General features: G+C 34.2%; 1 protein-coding gene across 1 annotated transcript; it reads left to right on the forward strand.

Annotated features, from left to right (window-relative positions):
- Positions 1-623: 623 nt before the first annotated feature.
- Positions 624-27,315, forward strand: LOC125056025 (protein-glucosylgalactosylhydroxylysine glucosidase). The gene is made up of 14 exons (XM_047658839.1): positions 624-1,070; positions 4,670-5,001; positions 12,435-12,737; positions 15,827-15,927; positions 16,994-17,129; positions 18,389-18,536; positions 19,073-19,220; positions 19,649-19,739; positions 20,834-20,921; positions 21,837-22,034; positions 23,308-23,476; positions 23,774-23,945; positions 24,810-24,950; positions 27,131-27,315. Exons 1-14 carry the CDS (start codon positions 895-897, stop codon positions 27,238-27,240), a joined length of 2,313 nt encoding a protein of 770 aa, XP_047514795.1. The 5' UTR covers positions 624-894; the 3' UTR covers positions 27,241-27,315.

Raw genomic sequence — 27,315 nt, forward strand, 5'->3', positions numbered from 1 at the left:
TAGGGCTGACATCAATATTTTTGGCACATTATACATTTGTTAAAATGAGGAACTAATGAGTTAACAAAAACTTTTTACATAAAATAGTTTTATCCACTATTCCATTATGGAAAAAAGGGTAACAAATAAGTTAAAAATACCACATTTATTTTAAAATTATAATTCTTCTAACAATTTGAAAAAAGTATCTATTGAATCCATCTACTGTCTGTGACAATTAATTTTGCGTGTCAGTTTTCTATTTGAATCTTATATTTGAGAAATAATAAAAAAAATTGTTAAATTTATTTAATTGTTTGCGAAGAATAAGAAAAGAGGATTTTCTTGCATTATCTTACACTAAGTATACGATTCAATACTCTTGCAATCAAGTCCGTAGACTAGTTTTTGTTTTACTATTGTGAATATGAAATATTAAAAAATAACCTTAAAACTATTGGGGAATATCCGATAAATAAATCCTTAAGTATTAAAGTCTGTGTACGTAATGACTATGTCAAAAAATTAATTCAACGTGCATCTCATTTGAAAAAATAAAAACAAAAGCCATTATAACAATATATCCGGTCAGTAGTCGGCCCTAGTACACGTTATCATCTTTAATAGTGTCATGTCACAGGTCGCTTAATCTAATGTGGCGCTGCGCAGTGAGCGGTAAACTGCATTGGTCATTGACAATTGACTGCAAAAAAGTAGGACAAACTAAAAAGTTTTTATTTAATTGTGCTAGTCTGTGCCATGTAAACAAATGAGTGAAGATTGTTTTTGTGTGAATACCGAATTACAAAGTGTATTGCGTTTAGATATAATCGTAAGAAAATTGGCTTTTAGTTATTTGTTATATTTAGTTATAAATCGTTACATTAATTGTTGTAATTACGAAAAAGTTATTGGATGTGGCATTTTTTGGCGCGAAATAGGCCAGTTGCGGCCATGTTGGCCGTGTTGGTTGCTGCTGCGTTAGTGGTGATATTTTTGGCCACCAAAGGCACAAGTTATAAAGTGGTTGAGAAACTACCAGAAGAAACAAATGACATCAGTGAGGACCCTACTATATTTTCAACATTTACGTAAGTATTTAGAGGCACCAATACACGAACTATGATAAGAATATATAAAAAATTAGGTACCCACATACTAAAATATACAATATATTATAATTGCATGGAACATATATTTCTGCGTAGATTTCGCTTCTCTTAAAGCAACTAGGTGCCTTCTGTGCCGGACGCACGTCAATATTATTAATTAAAGGATACCATATTAAATATAATGCTTTATATACAGTATATTAGTATATTAGTAATTATGGTTGACATATACACAAAATAAATAAATAAAAATTCACGTACAAATACGTAATTTTTTGCTTTACAATGCGGATTAGGTATCAGATAGGCACTTAACAATGCACAATGACATCATTTTCAATTGCCTAAGTCGCTGATGGTACGGGTGCGTAGGAGAAATACTGTACTGATGAATGCAAGTCGTGTAATTGATCTTTGCGTTGCGAATGAACTAGACACTAGAGCGTTATACAAAATTGGGTTTGAGGATCAGATTCAGTCGGAACTTATCGATACAACTCCTGTGTGCCAAAATTATTGGATTCCCGCAAGCTATATACATCAAACTCAAAATAACTTTATTCGTATAGGAAACCAAGTACACTTATGAACGTTTACAGAAAAGATGTTAAATTGATTCTAAATTTACATTACCAGTTCGCAAGTCAAGGGTGTGAGCGGGCAAGAAGAACTGGCAAGAAACTCTCCGCCACTGTTTTTAATCGCAAAGTTTGAGTCATACAAATTGTTTGTAAAGCAGAGCAGCAATACATATTTGAACTGGAGCAAAACAATCCCAAGGATTAGGATCATTTAGGTATTCCTCAAATGTACAAAAAGCTTTATTGATTAATTTACTTTTAACGAAAATGTTGAATGTATTCAGTGATAATTCTGTAATTTCGCTTGGGAGTTTGTTGTAAAAACTAATGCAATTTCCATATTATGAGTAGTTTATCTTCAGTAGCCCGGTTGGTCGTACGCTTAGATTAGTTCTGCTTCGAGTATTATACTGGTGAAAGCCACCATTTGTTTTAAAATCGTTTATATTTTTTTGTACATACAACAAGGCTTCAAGAATATATTGATCAGATAGTTAATTCCTTAAACTTATTTCGTAACGACTTCCTTGAGGAAACACAAAAAATACTTCGAACAGCCCGCTTCTGCAGCATAAATATGGATTGAACATCTGCAGCAGCACCCCACAGTAGAATACCGTTGGACATAAATATATAAATAGAATCATGGTCAATATTAATATTACATATCGAATCGTATAAATTTTAAACAAGCATATATGATATATGATTAATTGGTGATAATAATCTAGTACTCAAGTTGTCTAAGCTGGTAAACCAGCTTAGGTCATTAACTTGACTGAATTGTTTCTATGCGAATCGAACCCCTGGGCCTCATGATATAGGCGTGGAAATCTCCATTGTTCTATACGAGAATTTATTCGTATCATTATAATAAATTCTTAAAGTATTATGTTTGCGTGAAGTCAACGACCTGTGTGAAGATAGATATAATGAAAATATTTTTAACGACAGTTTTGAGTTTGCATTTATTTTTAATTTTCCTCGAAGTAAATCCATTAAGTATCTTGATTATCTTTGATGATTTCTTTTTTATGTAATAGGAAAACGGGTAGGAGGCTCATCTGATGTTAAATGATACCGCCGCCCATGGACACATTGCTAGAAGACTCGCCGCTCGTTGCCGGCGTTTTAAGAATTGGTACGCTATTTTCTTGAAGGACCCTACGTCGAATTGGTTCGGAAATGCTTTACTGCAAGTTATGAGGCGCTGGTTGACTACGTTTGAAAGGAATAGAAGGCATTGCCAGGCCTTGGAGACAAGGGCGTTGTCAGGGGACAATTTTTTTATGATTGTCTCTTTCACTGTTTACATAATATATTAATTGCTTTGCTTTGGTCCATTAGTTTTGTCTAAGTAACTATATGTAGATTTGCACTTCTTGAGCTCACCTTATCTAAAAAAATCTTCCATTACCTGGAAGAGAACTAAAGCAATAAGGGCAATTTCCCTCATTATTGCAATTGTATTTATGTATACAACGAAGTGTTAATAAATAAATATGAAACTTTTATCATTATTACTTGCTTTATATAATTCATACTTCCCCTCCCCCCTGTACCTACTTCTACTGGTCCTTGAAAATGGGCTGGCGATGCTCCCTGGCACTTGTTTGAAATCGTCTTATGTAAATAATACAACGAATTCGTTTCTTCCAGAGAAGTTTTATTTAATAACACTAATATGTTTTGTAAATAAATACACGTGTAGACTCGGATTAAAATATCAATGGCCTTACGTACGCTATTGTGTCAACTAAATAAAGATCACCACAGATAAAACTCGTTCCGAATAAAATACATTATCGGAATAAAAATGGCATGTTTTAAGTAATCTAAAACTATAAAAATCGTGTTAATTATGGACACTACTAATAATCAAGCGAACAAAGGATATATAATAATTTAATGGTTCATGAATGCTATGTTATGAAAACGCTATGATATGCTTATAAAAAGCTGAAGAGAGTGCATACGTCTGGTTATACTCTCGGGGAGTAACTCCGACGATTTATTAACGCCTGATGAAAATCTGCCATTGCGTATCTCAAAAACCAATGGTCTGATTTCTCACAATATTAAAATGCCACATCATCCCTGATAAACATATACGACATGATTTAAAACTGGCGAAAATTGCTGCAAAAATAGGTTGGATAAAGATGAAGGAGGTTTTCTTTCGGGTTATGAAGATTTGTGCGTGGGAGGAGTCACGGTGTGTGACAGTCGCCTTTGGCGGGGGTAAGGATAGAGCTCAGATGCTACCCGTCTCCGCCCATCGGCAAGCTGAAGGCATCAGTCAGGTTTTAGTTTAAGTTTGAGTCCCAAATAATCCCTGAGCAAAATGCCGCAGGGATATGCGTAACGTATTTCCTGACGTAAAAAAAATCTCCCGGACCCCGTCCGTATTTTAATATATCGAAGCATATCTTTCTTTATCTATACTGTTATGGAAACTAGATGTAGATGCTTATAATTGTAACATATACCAAATCTATAAAAATAATTGTGGTGACTGGTCGGACTTGAATTCGTCATGTGGAACATGGTGTAATGGTTGCAGCTCCTTACAATCTGTAAAACAAAAACTTGGCGATTGAAAAGAGTGGCGGAGAGTTTATTGCCAGTTCTTCTCTTCCGTTCTACGCCCTTGATGTGAGAACTGGCAGTAAATGAAAAATTAGAAGCATTCCATACGTATTTCTTTATTGACGTTCATAAGTGTACATTGTGTTACCTAAATGAATAAATGATTTTGAATTTGAATAATATCCAGCCGTCCAAAACCAGAACAAACTTGATAACTTATAAAATTAAAGATTATTAAAAATTATACTTATTTCTTTTTATAATGTTACAGAGTAAACATTGTTATATTAACGTTACAAACTAGAAAATAATTCATGTACATTTCCAGCCAGAAATCGACTAGATTATACAGTAGTTTTAACACGTATTAATTTTTATCTGTGGTCAAATAAATATATTTTTTTCAAGCTTACCGTCAGATGACCACTTCATGCCATCGATTGGTAACGGCCACATCGCCACCAACATCTTCAGCGACACAGTCTACATGAATGGACTTTACAATGGAAGAAAAGGGGAAAGTCGTCGCGCAAGGATCCCCTCTTGGGCCAATATAAGACTGAACTCAACTCTAACAAATAACCCGTATAGCCCTGTGTATAGCTTGAATACAAAACATGGTGTCTTTACTGTAACTGTGGATAGAGAGAGATCTATTGTCACTCAGAGGATCTTTGCTCACAAGTACTATACTAGAGCTATTGTTAATCAAATACACGTGGAGCCAAAGAGACGTATTGGTAAGTTTATATCACGTATTAATAACAAATTATTAAAAGCACTTTTTTAATTATCGGTAGTTATTAAATAAGTGTAACTAAACCTACATATAATTATAATTTGTGTTTTTTCAATCATGACCCTCTATTCAGTTTTTCATAAAAAAAAAATGTGCGTGTACTAGTGTACACACGTTAGAAGTGAAACTTCTTTATGACCTTATAACTTATTTTTCGAAAAATTATCTATATGCAACTTTACAGAAATTGGTTAAATAAAGTTAAATTAGATAAAGTTTAACAAAAGGCTTTTATTATCATAGACATGAATATAAATACAATTATTTAGACATAGACATAGACATGTCTATGTCTATTTCATTTTACCTTATTACCACTAAGATTATTACAGAATTTCATAAATTGTAACAGAATTTTTAGTATCATTGTTATAGTTATTATAAATTTTTGTTATTAATGGTTTAGAATCTCTTCGAATCAACCGTGGTAGGGACAAGAAAAAGACGCACGTAACGGTCAAATGTGACGCGTAACCGAAACATGTGACGCGTAACCGAAAAATGTTACACTAAATTTTTATCCAACCCCGATAAAGAAGTTTCACTTCAAATATTGTTACTATTCTATTACGTCCACTATTTGACATTACGTAAATCTAAATTTTTAGAATACCTTTATTCTTAACATAGCAAAGTAACACGAACTAGTCTCTGCTACATTTATTTTATCAGGTGCAATAATTTTGTTGCGATGTTCTTTTTATATTTGCTTTTGTACACCGCTTATTAACGTAAATACAAATATCAAGCCGTTTTAATTTAGAAGACACGTATTGTTATAAATAGATCGGACTTGAATTTGACACAGGCTTACATAAAATCCCTTATGATGTTCTTTTATTGAGTCCTTGTATATCAATAATAAAATCATCCAGTAGGTGTGTGTTATTGACTTTAGATTGCTGCGATTATTTCATTGATTATGCCTTAAATGTAGCTAAGTTGAGAGACGTTGTCTAATTTTGGGCTTAAAACATCTCCATGTTCATATCGTACAAGCGAATGTAAGCCGCTAGTTAAACGGCGCTGTTTAGTAACGCGCTAGGCTGTTGATTGGACGGCTAATTAAGATATAACATATATAACATATATATATAGTTATATCAATCCGTCAATTGTTGATCATGCGTGCTATATCGCGAGCACTTTGTTGATCCGAAAACCTATGTTGATCCGGGTGGTTTTTGTTGATCCAATATAATATTTTTCATACAAATGTGGTTCCGACCGGATCAACGATTTACGCCGTTGAAGTTTAGGAAACGCAACCGAAATGTTGATCCAATATACAAATCCACTCCGATAGTTGTTGATCCGATTCAAATGGGCCAATCAGAAGTCAGCAAGTCCTCCTACTGGACTTACCTAAGGTATTTGGATGGTTTAATTTCTATAATTTATTGCAAGACCACCTAATCAGTAACTTTTCTTTATTTATTTGTTTTTATGTTTATAGGTATGATATATATTTATGGTAAGGAAATTTATGACGACACGCGCTTGTCGCTTACCCGATGTTAAGCTTCGTGGCTAGCTTCATGCATGCCAGCAGCTTTATGTCATACAGAGTAGGTATGTGATATTGTATTGCACTCAGTAACCCTGAGATATAAGATCTAGAGTCTCGAAGCCCTGTTATTACTTCGCAAATAATGCCCTTCATCCCGGGACACCGTAGCGTTGTTTAGCTACCGCTTGGCCGTTGATTAACTGACAAAGGTCTGGCCTTTCCTCAGACTGGCCTTTCCTCAGACTGGCCTTCGCAACAGTCCTACCAATACTCGATATAGTCTTATATAACTTGACGTATCACACAGAATCTTCATTAAAATATATTTACTTTTTTTATAAATATTGTTAACATACGTGTTACGTTGCATCCAAGTCCTATTTTGAAGAATAGGTTCTTTATTTAAAACTTCCATACATTTGTTTTTGCCTGGATTTATCTTTTTATTTATGATTTGAAATTGATTGGAAATATTTTTTGACTAATTGTATCTCTTCATCCGACCACTTTCTATGACTGTTTTTTTTTCGTTTCTGAATTGGATTATCACTATCACTATCGCTTAAACTTGGGCATTTTATTTTTGTCTTTCTGTTATTTGGTTTAATATTGATATTTTTATTTTTAGAATCTTTATGATATATATTATTTTCTTTGGCTCGTCTAGTTTTATTTCGTTTCTGAATCTGTTTATCATCATCAACATCGCTTTCACTTGTACTACTTGACCATTTTCTTTTCGTGTTGCTTCTGTTTGGCTTAATTTTGGGGTCTTTATTTTTAGGATCTTGGTTGTAATGATTGTCTTGTTTTTTATCGTTTACTTCATTATAGTCTCCAATTTCTATATCGTCCATGTTCTTATTGACTGTAGTTTCTGGTGTTTCGATAGATATTTTGGGGTTTGTAAGTAAGATGTTAGATTGGTCGCTTTCTATTGCCGAATTTTTTGAAGATGGCGTCTCTTCCTCAAAGTTTTTAGTTTCTTGGTATGATTGAGACCTAATCGTTTCTATTATGTTACTCTTCTTTTCCATTAATGTATTTTCATATTCTAAGAGTTGAGATCCTACAACAGCTTTTTGGAGTACCTGCATAGGCAATCTATAATTTTGTGCATGAACTGATATATTATGCCCTAGAAATCCTGCCAATTGCTCAGTATAATGATCATTTTGTTTAGAATGAATTTGGGACATTGTAGCAATATGATGTCTCATTCCGGTTGATGTAATCATCAAATTACACTGTTTTTTTATCATATCTAAACACTTACCGCCCTCAAAAGGTTCTTGTGTACCAGGTTTTGGAAATAAATATTGGTTGGAGCTTGGCATTTTTAAATCTTCACGGCAAGCTATTTTTAAATCTATGTTTTCTCGCATTATTTTTGTTAGTTTAGTTAGTTTGACCATGCCTGTTTGTTCATTAAAGCCACACATTTATTTTATGGCACTTACAAATGTTTCATTGTTTTCAGGATCAATTGCGTCAGTGAGATTTTCAATAGTTGTGTCTTTTTTCCGCAATAAAATTAAAAGAGTAGCTAAATCTCTCATTTTGGAGAAAATCGCTTTACGACTTCGTCGTTCTTTTTTCTTCTTCAAGAGACGAGCACCGTATGCTATGATTAATGGATCATTTTTAACTACTAATGAAATTTCATCAGAACGAAGATGCGACAGTATTTTTTTTCTTTTAGCTCAATCGAAGCGTTCGCCGTATTGGGAACGATTGTTAAGCTGTTATTAAACAATGCTTTTCTTTTAAGTGACAGAAGAACATGTTCAGAAGCTTTACAATTTCTTAAATGTCTGAAAAATGAAGATCTTTTAAATGTACCCAAGCATGTTTTACAAGTAGCGTAAGTTGACGGACTAGAGGTACCCTGGTTGCTTCGTTTTGATGGTAATAAGGTTAAATGACCGTCCCGATCAAAGCTATTAGAATTGTGTAAAAAAAATCCCTTGTTTCTCAATTTATCTGTAATTTTTTGTCGTTTTAGCTTTTGTATTTTAGGGTCTGTATCATTAATAGCTTTATACTGAAGAACTTCGATTTCATCTGCGTGGTTACGTAAAAAATGTCTAGAATAATTACGTATAGTTACAATTGCTTGACAGTAGAAACATGCATTTCTTCGGTACCACTTACGTTTTCTCGCCGTATTATTAACGCTTTTTTCAACTTTACCTCCTCTAAAATCCGGAATTCCTTCTATGAGTACACTTACGCCCTCATTAGTCGATAAGTTCTGGCTACTATTTACTTGTGCGTTTCTTTCTTGTAACTGTTTTACTTTTCTATTGCAATTTTTTTCAACTGAACGACTGGGTCGTCATTATATTCATCGTTAAAAGACTAAAAGGTCAAGGTCAAAAGCCCTCGGATCAACGTTAGTTAGTAAGATTTCGCATATAAAACGGATGCACATTTGACTCGTCGGTATAATATTTGCGACCGTTACGGATCTACAAAACCATTATGTCAATGTATTTTTTGATGGCAAGTATGTTGCAAAGCGACCGATGCAGATCCCCAAACAAGCCTTCCATTTCTAATTCGGATTAAAGTATATCAGTTATATTTGTAAAGAGCCAATTATACACTGCAAGAAGGTGGATCAACATTTCTTTTAATATCTTACTAGATCAACGTTTACATAGAACGGATATATATATATATATATGAATATATATGTATATATATGTTATATATATATATATATGAATATATATGAATATATATATATATCCGTTCTATGTAAACGTTGATCTAGTAAGATATTAAAAGAAATGTTGATCCACCTTCTTGCAGTGTATAATTGGCTCTTTACAAATATAACTGATATACTTTAATCCGAATTAGAAATGGAAGGCTTGTTTGGGGATCTGCATCGGTCGCTTTGCAACATACTTGCCATCAAAAAATACATTGACATAATGTTTTTGTAGATCCGTAACGGTCGCAAATATTATACCGACGAGTCAAATGTGCATCCGTTTTATATGCGAAATCTTACTTACTAACGTTGATCCGAGGGCTTTTGACCTTTACCTTTTAGTCTTTTAACGATGAATATAATGACGACCCAGTCGTTCAGTTGAAAAAAATTGCAAAAGAAAAGTAAAACAGTTACAAGAAAGAAACACACAAGTCAATAGTGGGGAAAGTAGCCAGAACTTATCGACTAATGAGGGCGTAAGTGTACTCATAGAAGGAATTCCGGATTTTGGAGGAGGTAAAGTTGAAAAAAGCGTTAATAATACGGCGAGAAAACGTAAGTGGTACCGAAGAAATGTATGTTTCTACTGTCAAGCAATTGTAACTATACGTAATTATTCTAGACATCTTTTACGTAACCACGCAGATGAAATCGAAGTTCTTCAGTATAAAGCTATTAATGATACAGACCCTAAAATACAAAAGCTAAAACGACAAAAAATTACAGATAAATTGAGAAACAAGGGAATTTTTTTACACAATTCTAATAGCTTTGATCGGGACGCTCATTTAACCTTATTACCATCAAAACGAAGCAACCAGGGTACCTCTAGTCCGTCAACTTACGCTACTTGTAAAACATGCTTGGGTACATTTAAAAGATCTTCATTTTTCAGACATTTAAGAAATTGTAAAGCTTCTGAACATGTTCTTCCGTCACTTAAAAGAAAAGCATTGTTTAATAACAGCTTAACAATCGTTCCCAATACGGCGAACGCTTCGATTGAGCTAAAAGAAAAAAAATACTGTCGCATCTTCGTTCTGATGAAATTTCATTAGTAGTTAAAAATGATCCATTAATCAAAAAGAACGACGAAGTCGTAAAGCGATTTTCTCCAAAATGAGAGATTTAGCTACTCTTTTAATTTTATTGCGGAAAAAAGACACAACTATTGAAAATCTCACTGACGCAATTGATCCTGAAAACAATGAAACATTTGTAAGTGCCATAAAAGAAATGTGTGGCTTTAATGAACAAACAGGCATGGTCAAACTAACTAAACTAACAAAAATAATTCGAGAAAACATAGATTTAAAAATAGCTTGCCGTGAAGATTTAAAAATGCCAAGCTTCAACCAATATTTATTTCCAAAACCTGGTACACAAGAACCTTTTGAGGGCGGTAAGTGTTTAGATATGATAAAAAAACAGTGTAATTTGAAACGCCCCGAGATGATTACATCAACCGGAATGAGACATCATATTGCTACAATGTCCCAAATTCATTCTAAACAAAATACTGAGCAATTGGCAGGATTTCTAGGGCATAATATATCAGTTCATGCACAAAATTATAGATTGCCTATGCAGGTACTCCAAAAAGCTGTTGTAGGATCTCAACTCTTAGAATATGAAAATACATTAATGGAGAAGAAGAGTAACATAATAGAAACGATTAGGTCTCAATCATACCAAGAAACTAAAAACTTTGAGGAAGAGACGCCATCTTCAAAAAATTCGGCAATAGAAAGCGACCAATCTAACATCTTACGTACAAACCCCAAAATATCTATCGAAACACCAGAAACTACAGTCAATAAGAACATGGACGATATAGAAATTGGAGACTATAATGAAGTAAACGATAAAAAACAAGACAATCATTACAACCAAGATCCTAAAAATAAAGACCCCAAAATTAAGCCAAACAGAAGCAACACGAAAAGAAAATGGTCAAGTAGTACAAGTGAAAGCGATGTTGATGATGATAAATAGATTCAGAAACGAAATAAAACTAGACGAGCCAAAGAAAATAATATATATCATAAAGATTCTAAAAATAAAAATATCAAAATTAAACCAAATAACAGAAAGACAAAAATAAAATGCCCAAGTTTAAGCGATAGTGATAGTGATAATCCAATTCAGAAACGAAAAAAAACAGTCATAGAAAGTGGTCGGATGAAGAGATACAATTAGTAAAAAAATATTTCCAATCATACATAAATAAAAAGATAAATCCAGGCAAAAACAAATGTATGGAAGTTTTAAATAAAGAACCTATTCTTCAAAATAGGACTTCGATGCAACTTAACACGTATGTTAACAATATTTATAAAAAAAGTAAATATATTTTAATGAAGATTCCGTGTGATACGTCAAGTTATATAAGACTATATCGAGTATTGGTAAGACTGTTGCGAAGGCCAGTCTGAGGAAAGGCCAGACCTTTGTCAGTTAATCAACGGCCAAGCGGTAGCTAAACAACGCTACGGTGTCCCGGGATGAAGGGCATTATTTGCGAAGTAATAACAGGGCCTCGAGACTCTAGATCTTATATCTCAGGGTTACTGAGTGCAATACAATATCACATACTCTGTATGACATAAAGCTGCTGGCATGCATGAAGCTAGCCACGAAGCTAGCCCGATGTTATCGGGTAAGCGACAAGCGTGTGTCGTCATAAATTTCCTTACCATAAATATATATCATACCTATAAACATAAAAACTGAATAAATAAAGAAAAGTTACTGATTAGGTGGTCTTGCAATAAATTATAGAAATTAAACCATCCAAATACCTTAGGTAAGTCCAGTAGGAGGACTTGCTGACTTCTGATTGGCCCATTTGAATCGGATCAACAACTATCGGAGTGGATTTGTATATTGGATCAACATTTCGGTTGCGTTTCCTAAACTTCAACGGAGTAAATCGTTGATCCGGTCGGAACCACATTTGTATGAAAAATATTATATTGGATCAACAAAAACCACCCGGATCAACATAGGTTTTCGGATCAACAAAGTGCTCGCGATATAGCACGCATGATCAACAATTGACGGATTGATATAACTATATGTATATATATTCATATATATATATATATATATATAACATAGCTTATTATGTGGATTTCAGATCCAAATCATATCCACCACGAAATCTGGATAGCTATAAAACAAATGCCGGGACCCGACAGTAAAGATATTGATTTCGCGTCCCCAACGCCTGAGATCATCGATGGACGCTCGGTTTGGACCTCATGTGGAAAGACCAAAGTCTCAGAAGACCCTGAGTATCAACCTCTACCAGTAGATGTGTGTGCCTACTGGACGTCTGTGCCTGATCATCTCGTAGTACCACATTACCGGCCAAGGGTTTTTACGTTTCTGATGACGGTGGATAAAAATGCGACTGTTGCGAGGAAGGAATTTATTAAAGGTAATTTTTATTCTTTAATATAATAAATCGTTTATCTGCAAAGTGACTTGCAAAATAATAAAATTAATAAAAAAAAAATTAGTATATTAGACATAGACATAGACATAACATTTATTACAAACAAAAACACACAAAATGACATTACTTAAAGAAAACATAAAATAAAATAAGACATCACAAACAATAAAAATTAGAAATTTAAATTAACAAATTAAAATTAAGGCAATATTTAAATTTAGACTAAAAGACCATCTCCTGAGTGATCCCAGTTACCTGCGTAAATGAAAGTCCACCCAAGTTATACTTCGGTAATTGATCCTTGAAGCTCTTCAATGACCCACGACGTGATAAATTGTATCTTTAGTATATAAGTTCTCATGTAAGTGACTATTGTCTGTTATGAGAATAAATAAATGTCTTTAAATCTAAAAAAAACCGCACAATCAGACATATAAAAAAAGGCTTGAAAATGTCAAATTAATTATAATAATGTCATAATGGCGCGTCTAAACGGGCCATGTTTTGCTGCAATTGATGGCTGCAACACTGTGGCCGGCAACATTGCAAACAATAGCAGCCACACTATGCAATATTGCAGTAATGTCCCGGCCATATAGCCAAACATGTTTTGTATAGCCACATATGGCCGATATTGCCCCGATGGGTGGCCGAACGATCGCTAGGCTATCGAATTCAACTGCAATATTGCACGGCCAGTTCTATTGTTGTTTCAGTCCCTCTCATTGTTATGGCACAGTGTATCCTTTTCTACGCGACATGACGTTTGCTATGAGTGAAGTGTGCCTGTTGCTATATTCTTGGTGCGTTCCACTAAGCGCTCACGACGATCAAAATGCTCCTTTAGCCATTCCACATACCGACCGCGGTCGTTGTGGTCACGGCGAAAACGTCACTCATGACGTTATGACTAATGCTCACGCAACGCTCACAACGACCCATCTAAAGAGGTGGGTCGTTGTGAACGTTGAGAATAATTTGGCGCAATTTTTGAAATTTTATTTTGAAATATGACAAATAATAATATTATTATATTCAAAGCTTAAAGATGGCGACAAGAAAAATTACATTTTCATAGTCAATAATACGTGGCCTAAGTTGTCGGTTTTCACGATTATAATTTTTTATAATTGCATCCCATTCTTCATCTGAGCTAGATGAACTAGTTTCTGGAGCTTTATTGCGATGCATAAGCAAATATCCAACTGCCGTCAAAGCCATTTCGATTATATTTAAACTTAAGTTGTTTGATAACTTCACGAAAATTATTTATAAAATATTCAATTATTCTTCACTTTTAACATAAATAAATTTAAGTCACAAATATCAAAACTTATTGTTTATGATTACCTAACCTCCTTAAAATTCTACTATTTTCAAACTTGACATTTGTAATATTGACATGAACGCCCGAAACGCTCCATAATCCATTCCACTTTAGTTAACGACAGTAACATTGACAATCAAGTGGAATGGGGTAATCAGCGGTCGTGAGCGTGAGCGTCGTGAGCGCTTAGTGGAACGCACCATCTGTGTTTTGAGATCAGCTGTATTTGACGTTAGATTACTACGTAAAAATTACTGCTTTTGACATTCTAGTTCTTGAATAATTTATTATCAAGACTTATTTCTAGACTCAAATTGTCTACAGTTTCACGCCTATTTAAGTAAGGTCGAATCCACAATCTCTTCTTTTTCTGTTTCTTTTTTAAAACAATATAAGCTGCTGGGACAAGTGTGATTTCGTCAGCCATTGTTGCCGGTTTGTGTAGACCGTTTAGGAGTCTGCATCATGGGCCATACTATTGCAGACATATTGCAACACGTTGCCCAGCCATAGATTGTTCGGCCATCAGCTGCATTAAAATATTTTTCTAATTGCCGGACAATTAGTTGCCAACAGTGCAGCCATCAATTGCAGCAAAACATGGCCCGTTTAGACGCGCCATAACACATACTTCACATACTTTTACACTATTACACAACAGCCAAATTAGGTACAACTTATGGCGCGTCTAAACGGGCCATGTTTTGCTGCAATTGATGGCTGCACTGTTGGCCACTAATTGCCCGGCCATTACAAAAATATTTTAATGCAGCTGATGGCCGAACAAGCTATGGCTGGGCAATTTGTTGCAATAGTATGGCCCATGATGCAGACTCCTAAACGAGCTACACAAACCGGCAACAATGGCTGACGAAATCACACTTGTCGCAGCAGCTTATATTGTTTTAAAAAAGAAACAGAAAAAGAAGAGATTGTGGATTCGACCTTACTTAAATAGGCGTGAAACTGTAGACAATTTGAGTCTAGAAATAAGTCTTGATAGTAAATTATTCAAGAACTAGAATGTCAAAAGTAGTCATTTTTACGTAGTAATCTAACGTCAAATACAGCTGATCGCAAAACACAGAATAAAGCAACAGGCACACTTCACTCAAAGCAAACGTCATGTCGCGTAGAAAAGGATACACTATGCCATAACAAAGAGAGTGACTGAAACAACAAGAGAACTGGCCGTGCAATATTGCAGTTGAATTCGATAGCCTAGCGATCGTCCGGCCACCTATCGGGGCAACATCGGCCATATGTGGCTATACAAAACATGTTTGGCTATATGGCCAGGACATTACTGCAATATTGCATAGTGTGGCTGCTATTGTTTGCAATGATGCCGGCCACAGTGTTGCAGCCATCAATTGCAGCAAAATATGGCCCGTTTAGACGCGCCATTAGTGAAATGTATTGAATAATGTTTATTTGTTTGTTTCCTATTGTAAGTTTTTTAACCCTTTTTGTGGTTAAATGTATTATGTATTCTATTTTTGGCTATATTTTTAGTGTAACTGTTTGTCATTATATATCATTTATGTTAGCTGTAGGATTAAGAAAGAAAGAAATAAATAATAATAAGTACAGCTAAATTATTTATAATTGTATTCAAAACTTTTGGCCTAAATGCAATCCCACACTATAATGGCCTCTAAAATTTTATAATTGTAGCAAACTTTTTTATATAAAATTCGTTTAAAAAACTTAAAAATTATATTTTAAAGTTATTGAAAAACAGTGTTACAGGAAGATGGGGATGAGCTATTCGACAAACACATTGAAGAATGGCAGAAACTGTATCAAGAAGCTGGCATGGAGTTAGAAGGAAATCTTAAATTGGTAAGGAGTTAACAATTCAAAAATACAATTTTTTAAAAGCCGGCAACGTACTCGCGAACCCTCTGGCATTGAGAGTGTCCTGGTATCACTTAACATTAGGTGAGATATTTTTTTATAAAAAATAAGTTCAGTAATATCGAACAAAACATGTCATTAGAATAGCCCGGTATGTACCTTTCTAAATCAGAACAGATTTGAATTAAGACAGACAGAATTATTCAAACGCAATGTTTTTTGTCATCAAGAAAATAACAATTGTCTTATAAACTCTGTTTCTTATGATTGTTTCCATGTCAGACCCACTGTTTCCTACCATGCCCACCAGGGGGGAAATTTATTTGTTAAGGGGGACAATCGAAATCAGCGGCAAATATAATACAACGGAGGAGACTTGAGACTGAAGTAAACCAAATTGGAACCGAGTATAAAATCTCTGTGCAGCAAGCAATAAGCGCAAAGATCTCACTACAAAATTATATTTCTATCTCTATCTCTATATATATAAAATGCTCGTGTCCTCGAACGGCATTCTTATGAAATTTTTTATGCATATTCAGTAAGTCTGAGAATCGGCTACTATCTATCTTTCAAACCCCGTAGCGATAAGGAGTGTAAACCCCAAAAAAAAAAAAAATTTATTTTTTTATAATACAGCATAGAAAAAACGTACATGTTATTATTTATTATTGTAGATAGTTATTTTTATTGACTAAAAAAATGTTTCCTAGAAATAATATACATGGCAAAAACGTTTGCCAGGTCAGCTAGTATGTTATATATTTAGGTATGCAACGAAGTGTTACCTAATCAAAAATAAATTTAATAGTTGCCTGACCTCAATTGAAGTCAAAACCATCCATATCCAATAAATAGGTTTTAGCTAAAAGACACTTTATAAAGACTATTAATCATATTTTGTATTTGTATAGGTGTAACTGTGCTTTGTGTATGTTTAAATGTGTATTCCGTTTTTGGCTCTTGTGTAGAGTGTAATTTTTTGAATATTGTAAAGTACTCGTAAGTAGCTGTAGGAATACCATTAAGCAAATAAATAAATAAATTCCAGTCGAAAATCGTGAATGGTATCTGGTATTACTATCTGAGCTCGCTGCCTTCGAAGGAGACATATCAACCATCTGACAGATACTATGGTCTCAGTCCCACTGGTTTGGCGAGAGGTGGATCATTTGAAGACTATGAAGGTACGAGGATCTTGTACTTTTCTCTTTAGGTGTTTCTTATTATATTTTTCCATACTTGGATTGCCTAGAAGAAATCGCTTGTTGTATAAGGCCGCCCGTTGCCAAATATTTTATGCATCCGAATTTTTTGAAGTTATACTTCTTTTGGCGCGTTAGGGAAAAATGATAAGAGTAAATTTTTACGATGCGCGCGCATACAGTCACAAAAAACCGACACCCTGAAGTTAGCATACTCAACATTTTAAAATAAAAAATGTATATTTTTTAAGTATGTAGAAATATTTATTTTTTTAATTTTAAATAAACTTTATTTAACTAGATAATGCGTTATAATAAAACTTTCAAAGTATTAATTACCTTTTTCTATTGTTAGTGTCGTTTGTTTTTTTACAAACGTAGAATAAGGCGAAAGATAAAAAAATTAAAAAGATTTTTATCTTTTTCGCCAAAGAAGTATAACTTCTAACGCGTGTACATAAGTACACACATGGTTTTTTTTATATAATGACAAACGCGTTGTTAAGTGATACAGTCCATGGACAGTCACATTGCCATAAGGCAAGTGCGTTGCCTGCCTTTTAAGAATTGGTACGCTTTCTTGATGGACCCTAAGTCGAATTGGTTCGGAAATACTTCTGTGGGCAGCTAGATCCACATAGTACGTGGCAAAAACTGCCTTAAGAAACGCTCAGTTGTGATACAAAATCTTACCATGATTTATATTAATCTAGGGTTGTGGTTAAAAAATCCAGGCGTACAACCTTCTATGATAATAAAACAATTTTTTACCGGATTGAAGTTATGTATTTACAAATATTTTTCATAATTTTAAATTTAACCGACGTTTCTATAGCGTGCGTGGTCACGGTGACTGAAGACAAAAGGTGTTGAATGTCAAAAAGTATCACAGCTGTAGAAAAAGTTATATTATCTGTATTTGTTTCCCCAGAGTTGGTATCGACTAAAAGATGGAGGGTTTTGGCAGAAATGGCTCTATAGAGGACACCGTGAGCCTCTATAAATTTAAAATTATGAAAAATAATTGTAAATACATAACTTCAATCCGGTAAAAAATTGTTTTATTATAAAACGTGTGAAAGTTATGTCAATAAAAGACAACCCTATATGGCCGAAGATTGCATCGATTTCTTTGATATCTTTTTAATAGACAAGTAGAGGTTATGTGCCTGCCGCCTGGCACATGCTTTTGGGTCTTAGAGTTCAGAAACGTCATTTTACTTCAACATATCAATTTCCAGGTCACAATTTCTGGGACACAGAGATGTGGATTTATCCAAATATTCTGCTTTTGTATCCGGAGTACGCCAAGGCGTTGCTCCAATATAGGCTGGAGACTGCTTATGTCGCCGCTGAATTGGCTAAGATCACGGGAAATAAGGGATACAGGTATCTATTGTAATAATTTTCAGGAAGACAGCATACATTTTTAGAACACTATCTAACCTAGTAGTTTAATAATAATTTATTTGCAAGAATATGATACAATTTTTTTTAATTAATTAGGAGTCAAGAGGCTCACCTAATGTTAAGTGATACTGCCGCCCAGGGGCACTGACACTGCCGCATGAGCGTTGTCGGCCTTCAAAGAATTGGTACGCTCTTTTCTTGAAGGAAATACCATCCGTATCCCCTCGTAAGTATTTTTGAACCTTTTTGACTTAGGGTCCTTCAAGAACAGCGTACCATTTCTTAAAAGGGCGGTAACGCACTCGCGAGTTCTCTGGCATTGAGAGTGTCCATGGGCACGTATCACTTAACATCATGTGAGCCTCCTGCCACATAAAAAAGAGTCTTTTTTTCTAATAAGTTTGTTAGTGCACGCCTCTATACGAATTTAGTATACACATAATAAAAAATAAAAAAGTCCGATTAGGTTATGTCGGCGTCCTCACTATATTTTCTTACAACGAGCTAATTTCCAGATTTCCCTGGGAAAGCGCATACACAGGAGGGGAAGTGACGCAGCCATGTTGCCCGGAAGTGGCTGAATTCGAGCAACACGTCACCGGATGCATTTCTTTCGCGGCGAGACAATATCTTGCTCTTACTAGGGACGAATACTGGCTGAAGGTAAACAAGGTTATATACGACTAGAACTACGCATTACATTGACATTTTTTTATTTATAAAAAGACAAATGACTTCCCAGGAATATTTTCTATTGGAAAATTCAATTGTCGTTTTTAGTATTTTTCTTTAATTGATATTTATGTTATCCACAGTTCAAACCTTCCCTGAACTTCCACCAATAGTTCAGGATCAAAACTAGCCAAATCAGTCCAGCCATTTCGAGCTTTTTATAACGGTGGGTAACATAAATATCAATTAAAGAAAAATACTAAAAACGACAATTGAATTTTCCAATAGAAAATATTCCTGGGAAGTCATTTGTCTTTTTAAAAATAAAACAATTCAATGTAATGAGTAGTTCTAGTCGTATATAAACATCTTGGTTACCTTCAGCCAGTAGCGACATTTTGATTTATTTTTACTTTCAGCATGGAGGCTGTTCTATAGTCACAAATATAGCCGAGTTCTGGGCCTCGCGTGCTGTCATCAACTATACAACTGGGCTGTATGATATTTCAAGTAAATAATATTATATGTTTATTTAAGTACACCCCATAGAAAATGTATAATCATTGAAACATAAATTTTTGCACTATGCCTCTTTTTTATGCACTCAAATATACATAAACGAAGATAGTAAAACACTATGTTAAATAAGGTATACAATTATACAGGTATACATATTGAAAATGACATGATAATACGAATCTCACGCAACGCTAACCATTTTCAACATCCTCGCTATCCGAAACAAATGCCGAAAAGGCTGTTTCTATCCCTCCACGTGTCAGATAATAAATAAACAATCGTAAAGAAAGTGGTATATTCAAATTGATTAATAAAAAAAAGGGTGCGTGTACTTGTGTACGCGCGTAAGAAGTTATACTTCTTTGGCATTATTAAAAATAGTTTTTGATTGCATGCAAATAATTAATTACAATTAAATAATCAAAGACTGGAAAAGGAGTCATTATAGTCAATAAAGTTCAGTTTACATTTGAAAAATTAAATAAATAAATATTTATTATTATTCTCTTACATTAAGTGTAACATAAATTCTATTATTATTCGAATGTTGTTTTTAAATTATGTCCAATGCCGTAGCATCTTCCGTGGGCAACTTCATTCTCTTAATTTTGTGTCACGGTGCGCGCGCATCGTAAAATTTCACTCTCATCAATTTTTCATAACGCGCCTAAAGAAGTATAACTTCAAAATGAAAATGTCACAATTATCATAATTCCCTAATAATAACTGTAGAGATTTATAACTGTTGTACAAACTTATGGTCTAAATACTCTCCCTATAAAAGCACCCAGACCTTTAAATATTTAAAAGCGTCCGCGAGAATACGAAAAGGAAAAATTCTTGTGACACAGCTTACACTTTTAAAATATTCTCTGTAAAGCATAGAAAAATTGCATTTAAAATTGCGACTTCGATACAGAATATTATGTTTAAAATATTTTCTCAAAATTATTCATTAAAATTTATGTTCACCGTAATTGTCACGTCTTTTAGAATAGCTTGTATCGTAGATATAGTATTATGAATGATGTGGTAAACTTCAATAATAAATAAATGTACATATATATGTTGTTGTATGTTTTCAGACGTAATGGGTCCAGATGAAGACCACAGCAATGTAACAAACTCGGTTTTCACTAACGTCGTCGCAGGATATTCTTTATATTTGGCTCAGTAAGTTTATTAATATTTTCTTATAATATTGGTTTAAAATTTGTTCACTAGTTACGTTCAAATAAATAAAACACTTTGTTTAAACCTGGGTGTCAACTAGCTTTAATCGTTTAAAACATGGGCTTATAACTAAGATAAAATTAGAGTGGGGGTAGTGGGGTTGCGACACTAAGAAAACACTAAATTGGCTTATTGAAGGATTATTAAATCTAAGTTACACTTCTGTTACCTTATACCTATAAAGAATATAAGTGTAGTCGAACTATTGGACATTATCGTTATGAGTGTGGGAAAAACTAAAAGGCTTATGTTGGCTTCAAGTGTGCGATGATTGCTAACATTTGGATTACGCTTCTAATTATTATTTACTAAACTATATTTTTTCTTTAAGTTGGCAATAATGGCATTGTTCGAAATTTTGTTTATATATTATCGCTAGTAATATTATTTATTGTTGAAAAATTTGTAAGGCTTTCGTTTTGTCGTAGATTTTGAAAATAATCAAAGTTATTTCGAACTGCTAAAAAATTAAATATAAGTATGGATGAAGGAATAAATAATTAAGTACTTTTTTTTATATTCCACATTTAAAATATGAATACAATTTCATTTTAAAATTAGGATCTGTAAACAAATTTATTTTACAGGATTATACTTTTGTAAACATTGCAATGGTTTGATTGAATCTTTCAATGAAGCATGCACTTTCAACATAGCGCACTCTGCTGATGCATTTGAAAACTAATTCACGTTCCAATTAAGCTTCAGCATTATTCGTCATTGTGCGGCACTGAGTCGCATTTTGCTCTGTAATTGGAAAACTACCACATCTACTAATTAATTTCTTTGTTTAGAAGTTTAAAAGAACTTTTCTATAGAAATAAGCGTGATGATGAGATGAGTGATCTTTTACAGATACGTAGCGTGCCTTTGCCAATCGTACTTTGAGGCGAAGAGCCCAGATCGATGGGCAGACATTGCCTGGAGCCTTTCCCTTCCTTATGATCGAACCCTGGATTATCATCCGCAGTTCAGTGGTTACCACCGCGGTGACGCCATTAAACAGGCCGATGCTGTCCTTTTGGGATATCCTCTACAGTATCCAATGAATGTGTAAGTAATCTTTTTTTTAAACACACAAAACGCCTTTCACGGATTTACACATCTATTTATTACATAATATAATCTGACGTATCGAGTCAGTCAATATTATAAATATAACGAATTTTTTATTTAATAGAATCAAATGTATGAAAACAAATAAAAATACTAAATGTATGGCAAACATAAATAATTCACTGTTTTTGTTTAAACAATATTCTTTACCTACATAGTAATAATAATGATAATTATAAAATTAAAACAAATTTGAAAAGTTTGAACCTTAACTTACCTTTAACGCTGGCAATATTTCTTCGCTGTATTGCGATACTTATTCGTTGAGCAAGGAAAGCACCAGCTCTGGGGTCACCGGTATTATCTACCAGGCGCCAACTTAAATCTTTTATTAGTGCAATTGAACCCCGCACAAGAGTCTTCTCTAAAGTCAATAACTCCAAACATGGTGAAAAGACCTTTATATTTTTGTCATTTAAGCAGTTCTTCTACCGTAAAAAGTTGTGAGATCCATGTAATACCAGGTCGGTTAATTCAGTCCGTATTTAAGGGACCTTCTGTCCTTATTTATTACTTAGTTATAAACATCTTATAGTGAACATATCAATATTACAAATCTTATGTTTTAAAAAAAACATTGATATGCCCCCGGATGGGAAATATAAACTATTTCCACAAAAAAATCATCAACATCGGTCGAGTCTGTCATAAAAACATCAAATTCAACTTACGCTTGTTTAGCACTTAACACTTCCATACTCTAACATCTTCTTATGAAAAATATGCACCTATTGTACACACCTAAAGTTAACACAACAATTACAGAAGGAACAGCTTTATGGTTAGGGCGGCGAGTAAGTTTAATAGTCTAACTTGTGATTGACCTATTCGCCTCGTGTGGTGTCGGCAAGGAGAGCTATGACATCTGAGCTCCTCAGTGGAATGAATGATGAACCATAAGTTTTTATAAGTGTACATATAAGTTATACTAAACTGTTTAGTGTTACTTTACCAATTTTTACTTAGTTTATTACTTTCTTTGATATATATTTATATAGTTGAATAAAATCATTTTACCAATCCAGTTAATATTATTAGTACTTAACTATTTACAAATATTTATTTAATGGCGTAAAAGAACATTGTATTTAGTAAGTAAGTTAATAATAAGCTTTCTCAGTAAATAAAATAAATAAAATATTTTTCCTAAGCCACGTCACGAATTTCAATACTTTTTAAACGATATTTCCAAGCGATTATATTTTTTCAGGTCGACCCGAGCAAACGACCTCTCATACTATGAGACCGTAACTCGAAGTACGGGACCAGCGATGACGTGGAGTATGCACGCGATTGGGCATCTTCAGCTCGAAGACAACTTGAGGGCGGCTTCTCTCTTCAACAGAAGCTATGAGCCCTACGTCAGAGAGCCATTTAAGGTTGGTTCTCTCTATTTAATTAGAAATGAATTTAACTAAAAATAACAAGAAAATACAATTTTAAATTAATAAAAAAAAAACAGTGGCGCTACAACCTCTTTAGGTCTCAGATTTCTGAATCTGTTTCATGACCATTTTTAAGTCTAATAGGCAACCGGGTGATCAGCCTCCTGTGCCTTATCACATGCACGCTGTTGGGTTTCGGTACTGGCCTTTAAGTTGCTGCAAATATTTATAATTTTAGTTAAGTTTTAATTAATTTGGTTGGGAAACATATTACCATTAAGAGTATTTTAGGTGTGGAGTGAACTCCGCCGTCCGGAAGTGGGTGCGGTCAACTTCTTCACGGGAATGGGAGGGTTTCTTCAGGCTTTAATCTTCGGTTATGCAGGCATCAGTGTACACTTGGACAAGATTACTATTAATAGACCTCAACTGCCTCCAGAAGCCTCGAGGTTCAGGATAAAAGGTAAGGTTTCTGTAGCTTTCTTCCATTCATAGCGAGCAAATGGGGCCGTTTTCAGTGAGAATCTCTTACTCTCTCTTTCCGCGTCACCGGTATCTTGCGCTAGTGTTAATCTAGGTTACCTCGGAGAGCTATAAATGGATTGACCTAACAATAAAAAAAATCACGCGTTATTTTGAGGGACAATTAACACATTAAAGAAAAACAAGGAACATGTTCTAGACTCAAATAGAAAAGCAGACAAATGTACTCAACATTTTCACCACGCGACTCCAAGTTTCTGACTACCTACGAAAAAATAAACTAAACAGTAAACAATTTCTTTAAAGTATTAATTTGTAGTTTGGTTTATTTAATTTCAGTTTTCTTTTTTTATGTATTAACTAGCTGACCGGGCAAACGTCGTTTTGTCATGTATTCATTTATAATAAAAAAATAAGGGTTGGTCGTAGAGGGGTGAAAGTTAGGGGTTATATGTATTTTTTAATGCTGTATCATAAAGAAATAAAAACAGAAAAAAATATCTAAAAATAAAAATAAAATATTTAGGGGTGGACTACCCTTAACATTTAGGGGGATGAAAAATAGATGTTGTCCGATTCTCAGACATACCCAATATGCACACAAAATTTCATGAGAATCGGTCGAGCCGTTTGGGAGGAGTTTAACCACAAACACCGCGACACGAGAATTTTATATATTAGAAGATGTACTTAATTGACCTATGTTTTCCGTTGAGCAATATTTAACAATGTAATCTGTTTAGTTTAAAATACAGTTTAGAGTCTATATTATTTTTTCCAAATGTATGTTATTTTTTTGTTTGAGTTCTGAGTTCAAGTGATAATGGATGTTATCTATTTTTAGGAATTAAATATTTAGGCGCACACTTGTCATTAGATATTATGGTGGCAGGCACAACGCTTACTGTGACGTCACTGGATGATAAATGGCCCCTCACTATGTTTAATGGGAAATATAATATCACCCTTGTTCCGGGACTGACAGGTATCTAATAGATATTTAATTTAATTTGTTTAATAATAATAAAACTTATATGACGGAAACGTGGGCCCTGTATTGTGGGTAATAGTCCAGTCAGTCAAGACAATTAATTCATTATAATTCCAAAAGTTTTCAAATTTTGATGTAAGGTCGGGAGTGGTATTAAAACAAACTATAAAATTTTGCAACCTGCTCTGCGGTCCGGAACATTGTTAAAAATAAGTTTTGGTCGTGAAAAAAATTCCAAAAGTTCTGCAAACTTGGGGAAGTTTTCGATATAATATTTCATATCACGTATAAAATTTGCAACCAACCTAAGTGTACGGAACATTTTTTGTTATTAAAAATTAATGTTTTTCTTTATTAAACTGAAGGAAAACGTTCCAAAAGTTCTGCAAATTTGACAGATATATCGAAAATAAAATAAATAACAAAAAATGTTCCGTACACTTAGGTTGGTTGCAAATTTTATACGTGATATGAAATATTATATCGAAAACTTCCCCAAGTTTTCAGAACTTTTGGAATTTTTTTCACGACCATACAGCAAAAATTAATTTAATTGCAATTTTAACAATGTTCCGGACTGCGGACAAGGTTGCAAAATGAGATTTATTGTCGTCCCAATGTACCATTCACTTGACCGAAGTTTGAAAACTTTTGGAATTATTATCAAATTTTCGATTTCGAATGTCTCTAATGACTGGTCTATAACTAGATTACAATTGTTCCTTGGTACATAGCGCATGTTGAAGATTGCTATCATAATTTCACAGGCGTTTTTGATAACCACATTAATTTTTACATTTACCGTGTAGACTGTTCAGAGGAGTTGTTCGGACTAATACCTGCAGCTGAATTTCATCAACAGCCAGGCAGCATTCCACCCGTAACACCTCAACGTCCGTCGTTCCACAACTGATTGTTTTTAGGCAGATTCCGTGTACCAACACTATGTAAAACCAGCTGCCCATCGGTGTATTTCCGTACCAATTCAACTTAAAGGGACCTTGAGAAAAGAGCATACCAATTCTTCATAAAGCCGGCAACGAGCAAGACTTCTGGCAATTTAAGTGTCTATGGTCGGCAGTATCACTTAAGGCGGAAACATACTACTAAAACGCGACGCGACGTGTCGTGTCGACACCCGATGTCCATCGTGCACATTACCAATACGCGACACCACGACACGCTTGCAAATTCAGAAGTCATTTAGCTGATTTATTTATTTTTTTATTCTCCGTGCAATGTGCCAGCAAGTTTTTACCAATTTGAGGTTCAGATTCGAGGAATGTTTGCAGCGCAATGGTGCACACCTGGATGATGTTATTTTTAAGAAATAAAATTCCAAATTCGCCAAATAAATCCAAAAATATCTAAGTATATAAATTGACATTCGTGTCAAAAACTCGAAAGACTGACGCATGACGTCATCATCACAACATCCACAACACGCCGATCCAAATCGATTGGATGTTACCGCGTGTTATCACATGGCGTTTTGTCTATGTGCATCTGACCATATTAAATATATGGGATTGATAAGTACTGACATGCGTTGGATGGCGTGGTGTAGCGTCGCGTTTTGGTAGTATGTTTCCGCCTTTAACATCAGATGAGCCTCCTGCCTGTGTATAAAAAAAGAGTAAATTTATTTTTGAAGTGAAACTTCTTTAGGTGCATGAGGGTAAAATTTTTCGGATGAAACGCAATAGTAATAATATTAGTGTCACGAAAGTGTGCAGCGTTTTTGTCGAAGAAAAGGGAGAGAGCGATTGAGACCGATTGAGAGATGGGCGAATTTCCTTATAGAAATTATATTTTTAAAATTAAAATTTCGTAAAGAGAATTTATGAAATATTAGTATAAATATGAACAAGACTTACAAATTAGTTTGCCAAAGAAGTTTCACTTCTGACATGTGTAGGTACTTTATACGCACGCACTTTTTTTCTCAACAATGAGGATCTCTGGAGCGTCGGATGCGAGGCAGTAATATATTGGATGTGATAGCCAATGAGAAGGTCTGCCTCTATTTGCAGTATTGCTGCGACGTGTCTGCAAAGTTGCGGGGTGTATTACTCTATACTAATCCTACTAACGAAAGGAAATAAATTATTGTTAATACATTAATCGATTGTCTAAAAAGTTGCCAAGAACTTTATCTAAGGTAATGTTTACAGTTACATTAATGGGGCCCGGTCCATTCACAATACATTCAACGCCCTGGAAGGATTGCAAGCTACCTGCTGATGTCATTGGCGAAAACTATTTAAGACCAATAGGCTCATAATACAAACCAAATCACAGAGACAGTTACCTAAATAATAAATTATTTATTAATTTAAATAAAAACAATTCATTTTAA

This window comes from Pieris napi, chromosome 14, assembly GCF_905475465.1.
Source record: "Pieris napi chromosome 14, ilPieNapi1.2, whole genome shotgun sequence".
In the NCBI taxonomy this organism is placed as follows: domain Eukaryota; kingdom Metazoa; phylum Arthropoda; class Insecta; order Lepidoptera; family Pieridae; genus Pieris; species Pieris napi.

What these genes read in the sequence shown, in the direction of transcription:
- LOC125056025 (XM_047658839.1), top strand. Translation starts at nt 895, where the DNA reads ATGTGGCATTTTTTGGCGCGAAATAGGCCAGTTGCGGCCATGTTGGCC. An exon ending in ACTATATTTTCAACATTTAC is followed by an intron (nt 1,071 to 4,669) that starts GTAAGTATTTAG and finishes ATTTTTTTCAAG; the next exon opens with CTTACCGTCAGATGACCACT. An exon ending in ATCATTTGAAGACTATGAAG is followed by an intron (nt 17,130 to 18,388) that starts GTACGAGGATCT and finishes ATCAATTTCCAG; the next exon opens with GTCACAATTTCTGGGACACA.